This window comes from Kogia breviceps, chromosome 9, assembly GCF_026419965.1.
Source record: "Kogia breviceps isolate mKogBre1 chromosome 9, mKogBre1 haplotype 1, whole genome shotgun sequence".
In the NCBI taxonomy this organism is placed as follows: Eukaryota; Metazoa; Chordata; class Mammalia; order Artiodactyla; family Physeteridae; genus Kogia; species Kogia breviceps.
In genome coordinates this window covers 98855608-98867773 of record NC_081318.1, presented here as the reverse complement: position 1 = coordinate 98867773, position 12166 = coordinate 98855608, and the positions used below count along the sequence as shown (strand labels likewise).

At 42.3% G+C, this 12166-nt stretch overlaps 1 protein-coding gene across 1 annotated transcript; it reads left to right on the top strand.

Annotated features, from left to right (window-relative positions):
- Positions 1-598: 598 nt before the first annotated feature.
- On the top strand, positions 599-11647 carry SFRP4 (secreted frizzled related protein 4). The gene is made up of 6 exons (XM_059074808.2): positions 599-1620; positions 2895-2975; positions 3076-3141; positions 5084-5282; positions 7631-7694; positions 9853-11647. Exons 1-6 carry the CDS (start codon positions 1176-1178, stop codon positions 10036-10038), a joined length of 1041 nt encoding a protein of 346 aa, XP_058930791.1. The 5' UTR covers positions 599-1175; the 3' UTR covers positions 10039-11647.
- The last annotated feature ends 519 nt before the right edge of the window (positions 11648-12166 follow it).

The following is a 12166-nucleotide window of genomic DNA, read 5'->3' as shown; positions in this document are numbered from 1 at the left end:
TTCTTACTTCATTTAAATAACAGTTTCCAAGCAAATCAAAAATCAAGATGTTAGACTGCTGGATTAGAAATCACTTGGCATGAAGGAGGAAAAAAAAAATCTTTCAAATTGTGGTATCCAAAGCCTTCTTTGTTTTCTGCTTTCATTCACGTTGGAGAGAATAGGGAGTCAGGAGAAGGAAAAGGGGATGTTGGTGGATGGAAGACATTCTCAAACTGGAAGATGCTATTACACCTTCAGGCAGTTCTGTTCCTGGAGCAGGTACAGATCAGAGGCCATTCTGGAAAAACTGGAGCCCCAAGTAACGTCTACTAGCCACAATAATAACAACAAAAACAAATTCCATACAACTCGTGGCTGGGAGGGGGATGGTTTGTTTATATAATGAGTCCTTCCCCTTGCAACTGCACTCTCCCCTTCCCACACAATGGTCTCACCGCTCAGCGCTTCTCATGCCCCCTACTGGAGCAGGCAAGTATGTTTCAGAGTTCGCGCGCAGCAGAAGTTCCCATTTTCCTCCAACTCTACAGTTGGGGAACCCATAAGGCAGAGGGCGCAAAGTTCAGCTTTGACTCGAAAGGCGGTCCCTCCCTCTCTTGAAATCCTCTCTTGCACCTTCTTGGATCCGGTGTCCAAAACGACTGCCAGAGGCTCTTTTTCTTGGTCTGGAGAAAAAGGACTGGCCAGACTAAAAAGGACGGACTTTGGGGGAATGCAGGATTCCAGCCCTGGGCTGCGGCCCGGAGGAGATGATGTCACCACTCCTGCAAGAGAGGGCCGAGGGTGGGGCGGCCGAGGGGGAGCCCGCGCCGCGCCTGCAGCTGCCAAGGGAGCGTTCTCGAGCCCACGTCAGGGGGAGGTGTCGGGATAAATAGGTCCCGCAATGGCCGGGGCTGGCTGCGCTCGGAGCTGCCGGGCCGGGGACTGGAGCTACCAGGGCGGGTTCACGGCCCGGAGGCCGAGGGCTGGCGCTGCTCGTGCTGCGCGCGCCGGACGGCGTACGCTCCCCGCCGGCCCCCGCGGCCCAGCGTTGCTGCCCACGGGAGTTTGGGACGAGCACATCCCCTGTGCCCTAAAGGACTTCCTCCTTCGGGAAGGGAGAGAGAAAGACTAGGGGGACGGGGAGAGAAAGGCCCATTCTGCCTGTCGGGCTGGCGGCGCGGGAGAGAAGTGCCATGCTCCTCTCCATCCTGACCGCGCTCTGCCTGTGGCTGCGCTTGGCGCTGGGCGTGCGCGGCGCGCCGTGCGAGGCGGTGCGCATCCCCATGTGCCGGCACATGCCCTGGAACATCACGCGGATGCCCAACCACCTGCACCACAGCACGCAGGAGAACGCCGTCCTGGCCATCGAGCAGTACGAGGAGCTGGTGGACGTGAACTGCAGCGCCGTGCTGCGCTTCTTCCTCTGCGCCATGTACGCGCCCATCTGCACCCTGGAGTTCCTGCACGACCCCATCAAGCCGTGCAAGTCGGTGTGCCAGCGCGCGCGTGACGACTGCGAGCCCCTCATGAAGATGTACAACCACAGCTGGCCCGAGAGCCTGGCCTGCGACGAGCTGCCTGTCTACGACCGGGGCGTGTGCATCTCGCCCGAGGCCATCGTCACTGACCTCCCGGAGGGTGAGGCCCGGGGAAGGACCGAGGGGGGTGAGGAGGCACCCTGGGCTGTCCCTTCCACGTGAGAACCCGACGGCCACACCTACAGCTGCCCGCGGGTGGTCGAGCAGCCCCCCATAACACTTAGGAGAGCTGGAGGAGGTGGGAAGGGCTGTGACTTGACTTCGGGAAAAGTCTGCTTTCTCTGCTGGAGTTTTGGGAGCTAAGGAGCGCCATGTCCCATAGGGAGGGGTGGGCGATTTTGCTTAGGGGGCCACGGGGGACATTTTCCTTTATAGTAATACAATAAGATAGTAGCAGCAGTAAACAAGTGTGTAGGGTTTAAGGTGGAGCTGAGCCACCTTTAAGGACTTCACACGTATCCTTTCATTATTAGAATGTTCCCACCAGGATTCTTCATTTAACGTTAGCTCTTGAAAGCTCTTCTGAAAAAACAGTGCTAGCTCTCACTCCTCACCAGGAGTGCAGTCTGTAAATTTAGTTGCGCTGGAAAACTGTGACGTCTGTTTCATGGTCTTTGACCCAGAGCCAACCTCTGTGGCATCTTAGTCAACTCGAGCTCAACCACCACTTCCTTCTTTTCTCTTTGGTCTTTTTTCCTGCTTTTCTAGGAAGGAGGAGCAGGTTTAAATCCACTTCTTGAAATAAAACCGAAGTATATTTTTGCCTCCTTTCACACCTAACCCAGGTTGTTGCACATTTAAAGAAACTATGGTGTTGCTTGCCCAAAACGTGGAGGAGAAGAAGTAAAGTGAAGAGGAAAAATCGAAACTCCTCTCTAATTCAGAGTTTTAGAGAAAACATATTCATTGCTTAAATTATAGAAATGATACAGGGCTATGCTTGTTTGGGGTACCTATGGACTGTTTCTGCAAAATGTGAGGTGGGGATTTGGAAATATTTGGGCTATTCTGATTAGTGTAAAGTGTCAACTTGAAACATCAACATTTTAAAATAGATTTGGGACGGAATGATGTAATTTATCCAGGTTGACTGTATGTATCAGCCCGTTTAAATGGACGTGCCTTCACATCAATTTGTTCTGGATAAGCAGTCCCAGAAAAAAGTCTTCTTTTCTAAGCCCAGAGAGTCTATATGAAAGAAGTAGTTGACAATCACATACCATTTTTACCATCCAGGATTTGTGTGTGTGTGTGTGTGTGTGTGTGTGTGTGTGCGTGCGCTGCTGTGTCAGTGTCTCCAGATGATTTCTTATTCCAGCTGGGTGAACAGATCAAATCACTGACCACACCCATGTGGCTCTGTGTGTGTTTCAGACGTTAAGTGGATAGACATCACTCCAGACATGATGGTACAGGAAAGGCCTCTTGACATTGACTGTAAACGCCTAAGCCCTGGTGAGTTCTTTATCCTCAAGGCTGCCTCCCTTTCTTCTCCCCAGAGTGATTTCTGAATCTTTTTTTCCCAACTGTTTGGTCTCTCTTTTGTCTTCTTTAGACCGGTGCAAGTGCAAAAAGGTGAAGCCGACCCTGGCGACGTATCTGAGCAAAAACTACAGTTACGGTAAATCATCTGCTGAAACCATTGGGTTGGGGACTTGGCACCTGACAAAGGCAGGTCTGCTAGTCATGAAGTGAAGAAGAGGGGTTTTTCTAGTTAATCGTGTGGGTTCTAGGTGGCACAATAACAACTGTAAAAACGTCTTGCTTTTCTGGGTAAAGCAAGTAAAAACAAAGTAAATTACCCAGGTGAGAGCAGTGGTGTGGTTCGGTGTGACTCCTGAACCTACTTGTCCTGGTGGGAAGTGCCGTCAGCCAGGAGAGCACCTCACTTTTCTCAAGATTTCATTGCTGCAGGAAGGATGGGTGAGGACCCATGGATTTGACCTGAGGCCCAGAGACCCAGGAATTAAGATCTGCACATGTATCTTTTAACCTAGAAATGGCTACAGATATTAAACACCTTAAAGAAATTGTGGGAATATGTTAACCCCAAGAGCCTATGGCTGTAAGTATTGGCAGAGCTTCAATGCCCTCTTCTCTTACTTGAAAGACCCAGACAGCACTCTCTTCAGAGAATAAGTCAATCATGCTACTTTGAATGTTTTCAGCAAATTTAATTCTGCTCTCATCATTTGAAAGTAAATTTAATTAAAAACGTGTTCCTTTAAAATATCTTTTTGGGCTATTTTCTGGGTTTTTTTTTTTTTTTGCATTTCTTAAATTATTTCTACTGAAATAACAGAAACTGGGGAAAACTGTTCATTTTATTTGCTAACTTAGCTTTCCATATTTCAAACTGAAATTTTATATCATAAGAACCTTTATATTATACAACCCACATAAAAGCAGGAAGATCATGGCACTATAAAAGTCTGAAAAAATAACCTCTTATTTAGGTTGTTGGATTTTAGAGTCACACATAGCCGAAGTGCATAATTCAACCAAAAAAGAAAGTACACTATCTTTCCTAGTAGCTTTTTGTTGTTGTTATTTTAAACCTGTTCTCTGTAGACATCATCTTAATCTGATGCACAAAGTCCCTCATCTGACGCTATCCAGCCTTAGTCACTTAGTGGTCCAGTCTGAGTTTCACTGTCATGCTGTTCTCTGGGGCATCAGCCGCAGAACCACTTTGATGATGAAACCATTTTCTATTTACATTCTTTAGCTCCTTCATAAACCAGCTTCCTAGGATGGAATCCAAGACAGAGCCACCCTCGGCTGATTACAACTCCACTGCAGGCAGTAATAGCAAGGGACCAAAAGAGTCAGAATTGAAAGCAGGATCCGAGACAGTGATATTACCAGCCATCTGTAATCACACTTCTACCTCTACCCACCATGGACCCTGCTTGGGCAGTTTGGGAAATTAAAGGATTGAGAACAGTAGTCTTCAGAGACTCCTTTCGGTGCAAAAATGTTATGACTGTAATAACTTCCTCTGGAGCACAGAGCGAGTTCAAGCAGCAGATGGGTGATTGAACCATACAAACTTTCAGGTGGCTTCGGAATCTGAGAATATATGATTCTCACTTAAAATCATTACAAGACAGAGTAGAAGCGAGTATTGTTTCTATAAAATTTTATCGACATTCTATGTAACTAAATTTCCTGATATGTTTCTGGCCCCCCAAAAACCCCTAATCATAGAATTATAGAATTTTAGGGCTGAGAAGGATCCATGGGATTCTCTATTCAAACCCTATCTGTGGCCCAATGTGGAGCAGTCACTGACCCAAAGACAGATCCCAGACTAAGCCTGCTTGTGAATTTACTTTTCCATCTTGCAGCACGATTCAGAACTTTTAAGACATTGTGGACAATATGCAAGGCCTTACATTTAGCACATGATTGTGTGGGCTTTTTTGCCTGCATTCGGCCAGCTTGGACATGACCGTAATTACAGGAGTGATGCTTTAAGAGAGACTCAGGAGCTGGCAGGAATAAACCATCCATATTTTTCTCCAAAGCTTCAATAACACGTATCGATTTTTCAATTGCAGTCATTCATGCCAAAATAAAAGCTGTGCAGAGGAGTGGCTGTAATGAAGTAACTACGGTGGTGGATGTGAAAGAGATCTTCAAGTCCTCATCACCGATCCCGCGAACTCAAGTCCCACTCATTACGAATTCTTCCTGCCAGTGTCCTCACATCCTGCCCCACCAAGACGTTCTCATCATGTGTTACAAGTGGCGCTCACGGTAGGCACAGAGGAGCAGAAAAAAATTACACACTGCCTGGGAAAAACATAAAATTCCACTTAATCGTGGCTTAAAAAGAAAAAACGGCGCTAGCTTTTTGAAAAAATCAGTTTTAATAGATGCCTTGGTTAGGATATCGTATCTCCTAAATATCGATTAATTCTTCGTAGAGTTAAGGAAAAATGGAAATATGAGTATTTGAATGGATTCAGAATTCATTACCTGATTTCAAAAATTTATAGACAAATACATTACTTTGAGTAAAACCAATTCTTTTCAAATCAATCTTAGTGTGGCAAATACTGAATTTTTTAAAGGTCTCTTTAATAACTTTCAAATCAAAGAAAAATGGCCATTTGAGACTACACGTCCACACATTTTCTTTACACTGAATTTACAACATTTGTTGGTTGGAGTGTTACATACACACACACGTACACACACATGCACACTCACACACGTATCTCTAGCTGAAGGTGTGTCTCCCCACACATCTTTCCTTAGCATCTTTTTACTTATCCTTATAATATAACAAGTCCTTAACATATAAAAATCAAACACTTCAGTGCGGGTTCCAGACTGAGTCCCATAACTTGCTGCAATCTATTTCTCCAGCAGAACTACTCAATTTTATATAAAAAGTCTTCCCTTTGATTCTCTGCCATTAATAATGCTCACCTGTTTCTTCTGGATACAGCTCAAGATTCTATTTCTCAAAAGAACAAAAACAAAAAAAACACCTTTTGAAACTGACTTCGCTTGAATACTGTCTTGTTCTGGAGTCTGTCAGTACTTAGTACCCTCTTCAAAATTCCTTGCGTTCTTGGTTTTAAAGCTGTTTTGCTGCTTATATCTTGTCTTTCTAAAGACATTGAGTGAATGAATATTTCTGGGCTGGTCCCTTGTATGGCTTTTGCATCCGCTCCAGTACTAGAAGCAGTTCTGGGGATGTGCCGGGTCGCTGCACAGGTGAATGGATTATACATGAGTTAAATAACAGCCTTCGTGTCATTTCCCCATTAATTTATAGACAGTGTAATTCTGATAAAAATCCTAGTAAAAATTTTATGGATGATTGAGATTTATGTCTTCACAAGTAATGCTAATGATCATTTGGAAGAATAAACTGGTAAGGGCATGTAAAGGAGGCTCTGAAAATAAGAGGGATGGGAGGAAATGTGCCTTATGAGACAAGCAAGACTAGTATAAAGCTAGTTCAAGCCATGCGGAGCAACAGTAGATGTGTAGATAAATAAAGCAGAGGAAAAAGTCTTGCAACAGATTATAATTCACACAAGAACTTGTATCATGAAGGAAATATGACAAATCAATAGAAATGAAACTATTATTTACTAAATGTTGCAAATAGCTTTACTTGGAAAAATAGTATGTATTTTCACTTTGTACCCTAAAATAAATTTCAAATGGGTTAAAGAGGTAAATATTTTAAAGACCTAATCAAAAAGGATAAAGTTCAGTAAATAAATGTGTACTATCTGAAAAACAAAGTGGTTTGTAAACATAAAAGTAATGTAAGAAATTACGAGGGAAAATGTCAATGCACATATTTGATGACAGTATTGTGTACAGAAAAATCAAAAATAAAAAGAGAAAGATAAAAAGTTCTTGCAACAGGTATGACAAAAGAATAGTAATCTTACTCTATAAAAAGTTCATATAAATTAATATTTAAAACATTAAGACTACGATATAGAAATACGCCTACATCTGTAAATCTATACAAAGTTGCAGAAGAAGTACCAATAGTAAATAAATATTAAAATATTTATCTCCTAATTCTGCAACCCAAATAAAAACAAGATTCCATTTTTACCTAGTCTTAGTGTTGGTGAATTAAATGAAAGTTCAGCCATTTTGAAAATAATTTAACACTATGCATTGAAAACCTTAAAACTCTGACCCAGATTTCTACTTTTGGAAATCTGTCTTAAGGATATAACTAGCCAGTGCAGACTAGCGATATTTAATGCAATGCTAATAATAATAGCTAAGCAAAAGAGGAGGTTCGACAGTAGAGAAATCGTTAAATATATTATGGTTATCCATAGTTATAATTTATATTGTTATGAAAGTTATATTTTTTGAATTATTCAATTATATCAGAAAATGCATACAATGCTAAAAGGTAATGTACAGTGTGATCTAAATATACAGTGTGATCTAAAAATATATATAGGTACAAGGAAGAATGAAATGAAATATCAAAATATAAATGGGGAATTGTGGGGTTAACAGTGAAGAATTTTGTTTTTTACAATTTTTTGTATTTTTGAACTTCTTACTTTCATAATAAGTATTGCTTATTAAGATAAATTACTTTTTTTCAGGATGATGCTTCTTGAAAATTGTTTAGTTGAAAAATGGAGAGATCAACTTAGTAAAAGATCCATAGTAAGTATAATTAGCAATACTAGGAATATGGATTTGAATGCATGTAAAGAAATTCTATAGAATTTGGGAATTCTTCACATTCTTTCATCTCCAGGCTATCATAGGAGCCAACAATAGCAGCAGTATTTGTCTTTTGAATAGGTAGTTAGGAGAATAATTTTTCTCACTTGGAGTTTCTATCATAAATTTCTCTTTAGCTTCAAAGGTGATTTGGTTGCATTCAATACTGATCTACTGGTTATTTCCAGATTAAATTCGTTTTTTGGTTGTTTTAGCAAACAGTCAAGTACTCGAACAGAATTAATATCCAGTGGGATTAATACAGACATATATATGTAGGGGTGTGAATACCTAGTTTTAAAAATCACTCTATCACTCTATAAAGCAGAATCTTTCCCTGTATTTAAAATAATTGTAAGACTTTTGTCAAAATAAATCACGTACACAAAGTAATACTTTTGTGGCCAGACCCATAATTTTAGTAGTAACATCACAGAAATATTGGCAACTCAGAGGAGTTAGAATAATTTTTTGCCCAGACATGTGAAATCATTCCAGAACTAAATAAATCAGGTCATTGGTATGGAACTTTAAAAGCATCCCTTCTCCTGAAAATATGTTTAGATATATGCAGGAGAATTTGTGTTTCCACGTTCACAAAAGATACTGCTACTGCCTGTGTTCTCTTACTTTGCAGGAATAAACATTTCTGCGAAAGGGGAGAGTGTATATTAATACTGATTTTTGGAGAAGTTAGTTTCAACACAGCCTCTCCTACCGAGTGCATTTCTGAATAACAGACCCAAACACTGCTCTTGCATCTGAGCTAAACATTCATTAGGGCTTCCCTGGTGGCGCAGTGGTTGAGAATCCGCCTGCCGATGCAGGGGTCACGGGTTCGTGCCCTGGTCCGGGAAGATCCCACATGCCGCGGAGCAACTAAGCCCGTGAGCCATGGCCGCTGAGCCTGCGCGTCCGGAGCCTGTGCTCCACAACGGGAGAGGCCCGCGTATCGCCAAAAAAAAAAAAAAAAAAAAAAAAAACATTCATGAGCTGCTCAGGAGCACGCTTGGTCTTACTGGACAGAAAATTCTAGCAAGATTGGTTATCTGTTTCCCAAAACTGCAATCGATTAGATGACTCAATCTAGAAGGCAAGACTACCATAAAAACCTCACATTGTTGAGAGGGAAGAAAGCTTTCAAGAATCATAGCTGTTTGGCTTATTCACGTTGACAGCAAATACTCCAATTTAAGCATATGAAAATATAATCATGTAATAACAACATACAGTAATGAGTTTATTATTTTAGAACACACTAGAGTTGTGCCCTAGGAGGGTGGGGACAGTGTTTTTCATTTCACTGTATTTCCACTGCCTGGCCTATGGTCATGTTCAAATATTTTGCTAATTGAAATATACTCTAACAAAGTAGGGACTTATGTGTTATAATGGAAAGTAATGTCTATTCAAGTGGACTCACTTTTTCATTTTTTTTTCTTACACATTTTCATATTTAAAGAGTAAATCCTTTTCTATCAAGGAGACTCGAATATCTAGAATGACTCATTTCTCATTGGCTCTGGGTAGCTAACACCTGAGTGGATTACTGGATGTGGGTGGAGCTTCTACCTTCCTTTGGATGTAAGAGAGTTAGGTGAACCCATAAGTGTGATAAGAAACCCTGACTTTCTAGTGAAGCTGGAAAAATTTCTGCTTTTAGCCTTGGTAAAACATTTTTAGAAGGCTTTGCTGTATAGGAAAGTTGCATTAGAGGGCCTATGGGAAAAATTGCAGGGCCTTGGGCCCTGGAGTCAGACTGGTGAATTTGAATTCCAGCTCTGACATTTGTCGGCTGTGTGACTCTCTGCAAATAACATCACTGTGCTTGTTTCCGGGTCACGACAATGGTGTCCACCTAGAAGGGCTGTTGTTTCAACGAAATGATTGCTTGTCCAAGATGTCACCCTATACTCAGCACTTTCCAAAGCATCTGGTACAGGATACATGCTCACCTTCGTAGGGTAGGGTAGCTATTATAATCTTGGATGTCTTGATGAATGTATGACAGTGAAAATCTGCATTATTTTGGATATTAGTTTAAGAGCATAAAGGGGTGAGATGTACTTGACAGTCATGTGTACACGTTGCCTCCCAGCAGTGGGAAGAGAGGCTGCAGGAACAGCAGAGGACAATCCAGGACAAGAAGCGCACAGCGGGGCGCACCAGTCGCAGTAACACCCCGAAACCCAAGGGGAAGCCGCCTGCCCCCAAACCAGCCAGCCCCAAGAAGAACATTAAAGCTAGGAGTGCGCCAAGGAGAACAAACCCAAAACGAGTGTGAGCTAACTGCTTGCCAAAATGGGGACTTCCTCTCAGGGTGAGGCCAGGCATTACCCAGGCAGCCTGTAGAAGGCCATACACCCCTTGCCTTAACAACTGCAGTCCTTTTCATAGACACATCTTGCAGCATTTTTCTTAATGATATGCTTCAATTTTTCTTTTTAAGTCACTACAAGCCATAGTGGTAGGTATGCCTTTTGGTATGGAAGGTATATGAAAGCTGGTCGAAAGAGCTTATTGAGTTGAGAATAAACCGTGTGCATACTCTGTGGGAGCTCCACATGGGGAAAGATGCTTTGGTTCTCACAATTTGACCTAATATGTGCATTGTAAAATAAATGCCATATTACAAACAAAACACCCAATTTTTTTTTTACGATAGTTTTATTTCAGTTGCTTGTTAGGATGTTAGCGATTTTTAAAAATGTGATTGAAAATGTAATGCTTCTAAGGAGGAAATCAAGAGGAATGAATGTCTAAAAGATCTTATGTGTTTACTGTTTGCAGAAGAATTTTTGTGATGAAAGGGGATTTTTGAACAATCTAGAAAAGTAGGATATGGAAAATTGTAATGAGTTTGGTTTTTGGTTTTTGGTTTTTACAAAGAAGCCTTTCTGCTCTGTTTTTAGCTAGAAGCTCTAAAAACGAAAACAACAGTATTGTTAAATAAATAAAAGGGAAAGGCAGACAGACAAAGTCTGGATCCTTGTTTTCTAGTTACCATGCCATGGTGGAGATGCTCTGATTTTATATGCACAATGTTTATCAGTTCCCTTTAAGTAGCACCAGGAACAGTTTGTTTCTCCTCTTATGATTTAGGTACCAATGGGTCAACCCCAAGCATCGCACACACGTGGGTGTGGTGCTCATCTCACTTCCCAGGACATCCCAGGTATCTTGATGCCCAGTCTCTCTGCTGATTGCTGGTGCTTCCAAGGGTGCCTTGGATCTGAGGTGGGGGGGTCAGAATCCAAAGCCCCTGGTCCTCAGCCTGCTGTGCCACCCTTGCCACACACCAGCTCTGCACTTGGAAAAAGCAACTGTAATCACTTGTTCATCCAGCATTCAAGAATGCAGAGGAACAATCTGAAAGCTTAAGAGTAAAATCTCCTTTAGATGTACCATGGTCCCTGCTTCTCAGAGAAGGGGTAAGTTACATGTTGCATTCACACACGATTTTTAAATTTCATCTCTGTAGCCATTAGGACACAAGTGAGGTGTGTGGGTAAGCCAGGGGAAAATGGAGAAAGAGGGTTAATGAGGATGCTGGCAAGGGCACCCATCTCCTCCTGAAAGTGTAACTTCACCTTGCATCGCTACTCCAGGGCAGCAGAGTTGAAGGAATCCAATAGATCCACCCACACAGGGGTATCAATAAAATACTCCGTGTGTGTTTCTGTATAAAAGCCAAACCGGGCCTTCTCTGGTGGCGCAGTGGTTGAGAGTCCGCCTGCCGATGCAGGGGACACGGGTTCGTGCCCCGGTCCGGGAGGATCCCACGTGCCGCAGGAGCGGCTGGGCCCGTGAGCCATGGCCGCTGAGCGCCTGCGCGTCTGGAGCCTGTGCTCCGCAGCGGGAGAGGCCACAACGGTGAGAGGCCCGCGTACCGCAAAAAAAAAAAAAAAAAAAAGCCAAACCGCTTTGGCCCTTAAGGAAAGCCAGATAGGTGTTTGGCGTAGCATCTAAACTAAAGAAACCTAGGAAAGGCCATGAAAAGGTATTGGTACCCTAGCTTACCTCCTTAGCATAGTAGGAATCTGGGGAGGGGGGCGCCGGGAGGCGAGTTACATCTCTCAATGGAAATGAAGAAAAAACCCTTCTGTAAAACTTTTTTTTTTAAGTGCAAAACGACATAATAAGAGTTTGGAGATGACTTTACAAACTTAAACACTGTTTCCTTTGAATATTTAACTGAAATCATATACTGCATATCACACAAAAGCGTAATTAGGCACATTTATTAGTTTGATTAATTGATAAAAGATCGAGGCCACTGTTTGGTTATTTATTATAAAAAAGTTGAAAATGTACAGCAGCCCACACTGAGAGTAATATAACAAGTGTGGAAGTGGCTTTTGTATGAGAGCCACGAATTTATTTTTCTCCCTTAAAATATTTTCTCCACCTAG

What these genes read in the sequence shown, in the direction of transcription:
- SFRP4 (XM_059074808.2), top strand. Translation starts at nt 1,176, where the DNA reads ATGCTCCTCTCCATCCTGACCGCGCTCTGCCTGTGGCTGCGCTTGGCG. An exon ending in CGTCACTGACCTCCCGGAGG is followed by an intron (nt 1,621 to 2,894) that starts GTGAGGCCCGGG and finishes TGTGTGTTTCAG; the next exon opens with ACGTTAAGTGGATAGACATC. An exon ending in CTGTAAACGCCTAAGCCCTG is followed by an intron (nt 2,976 to 3,075) that starts GTGAGTTCTTTA and finishes TGTCTTCTTTAG; the next exon opens with ACCGGTGCAAGTGCAAAAAG.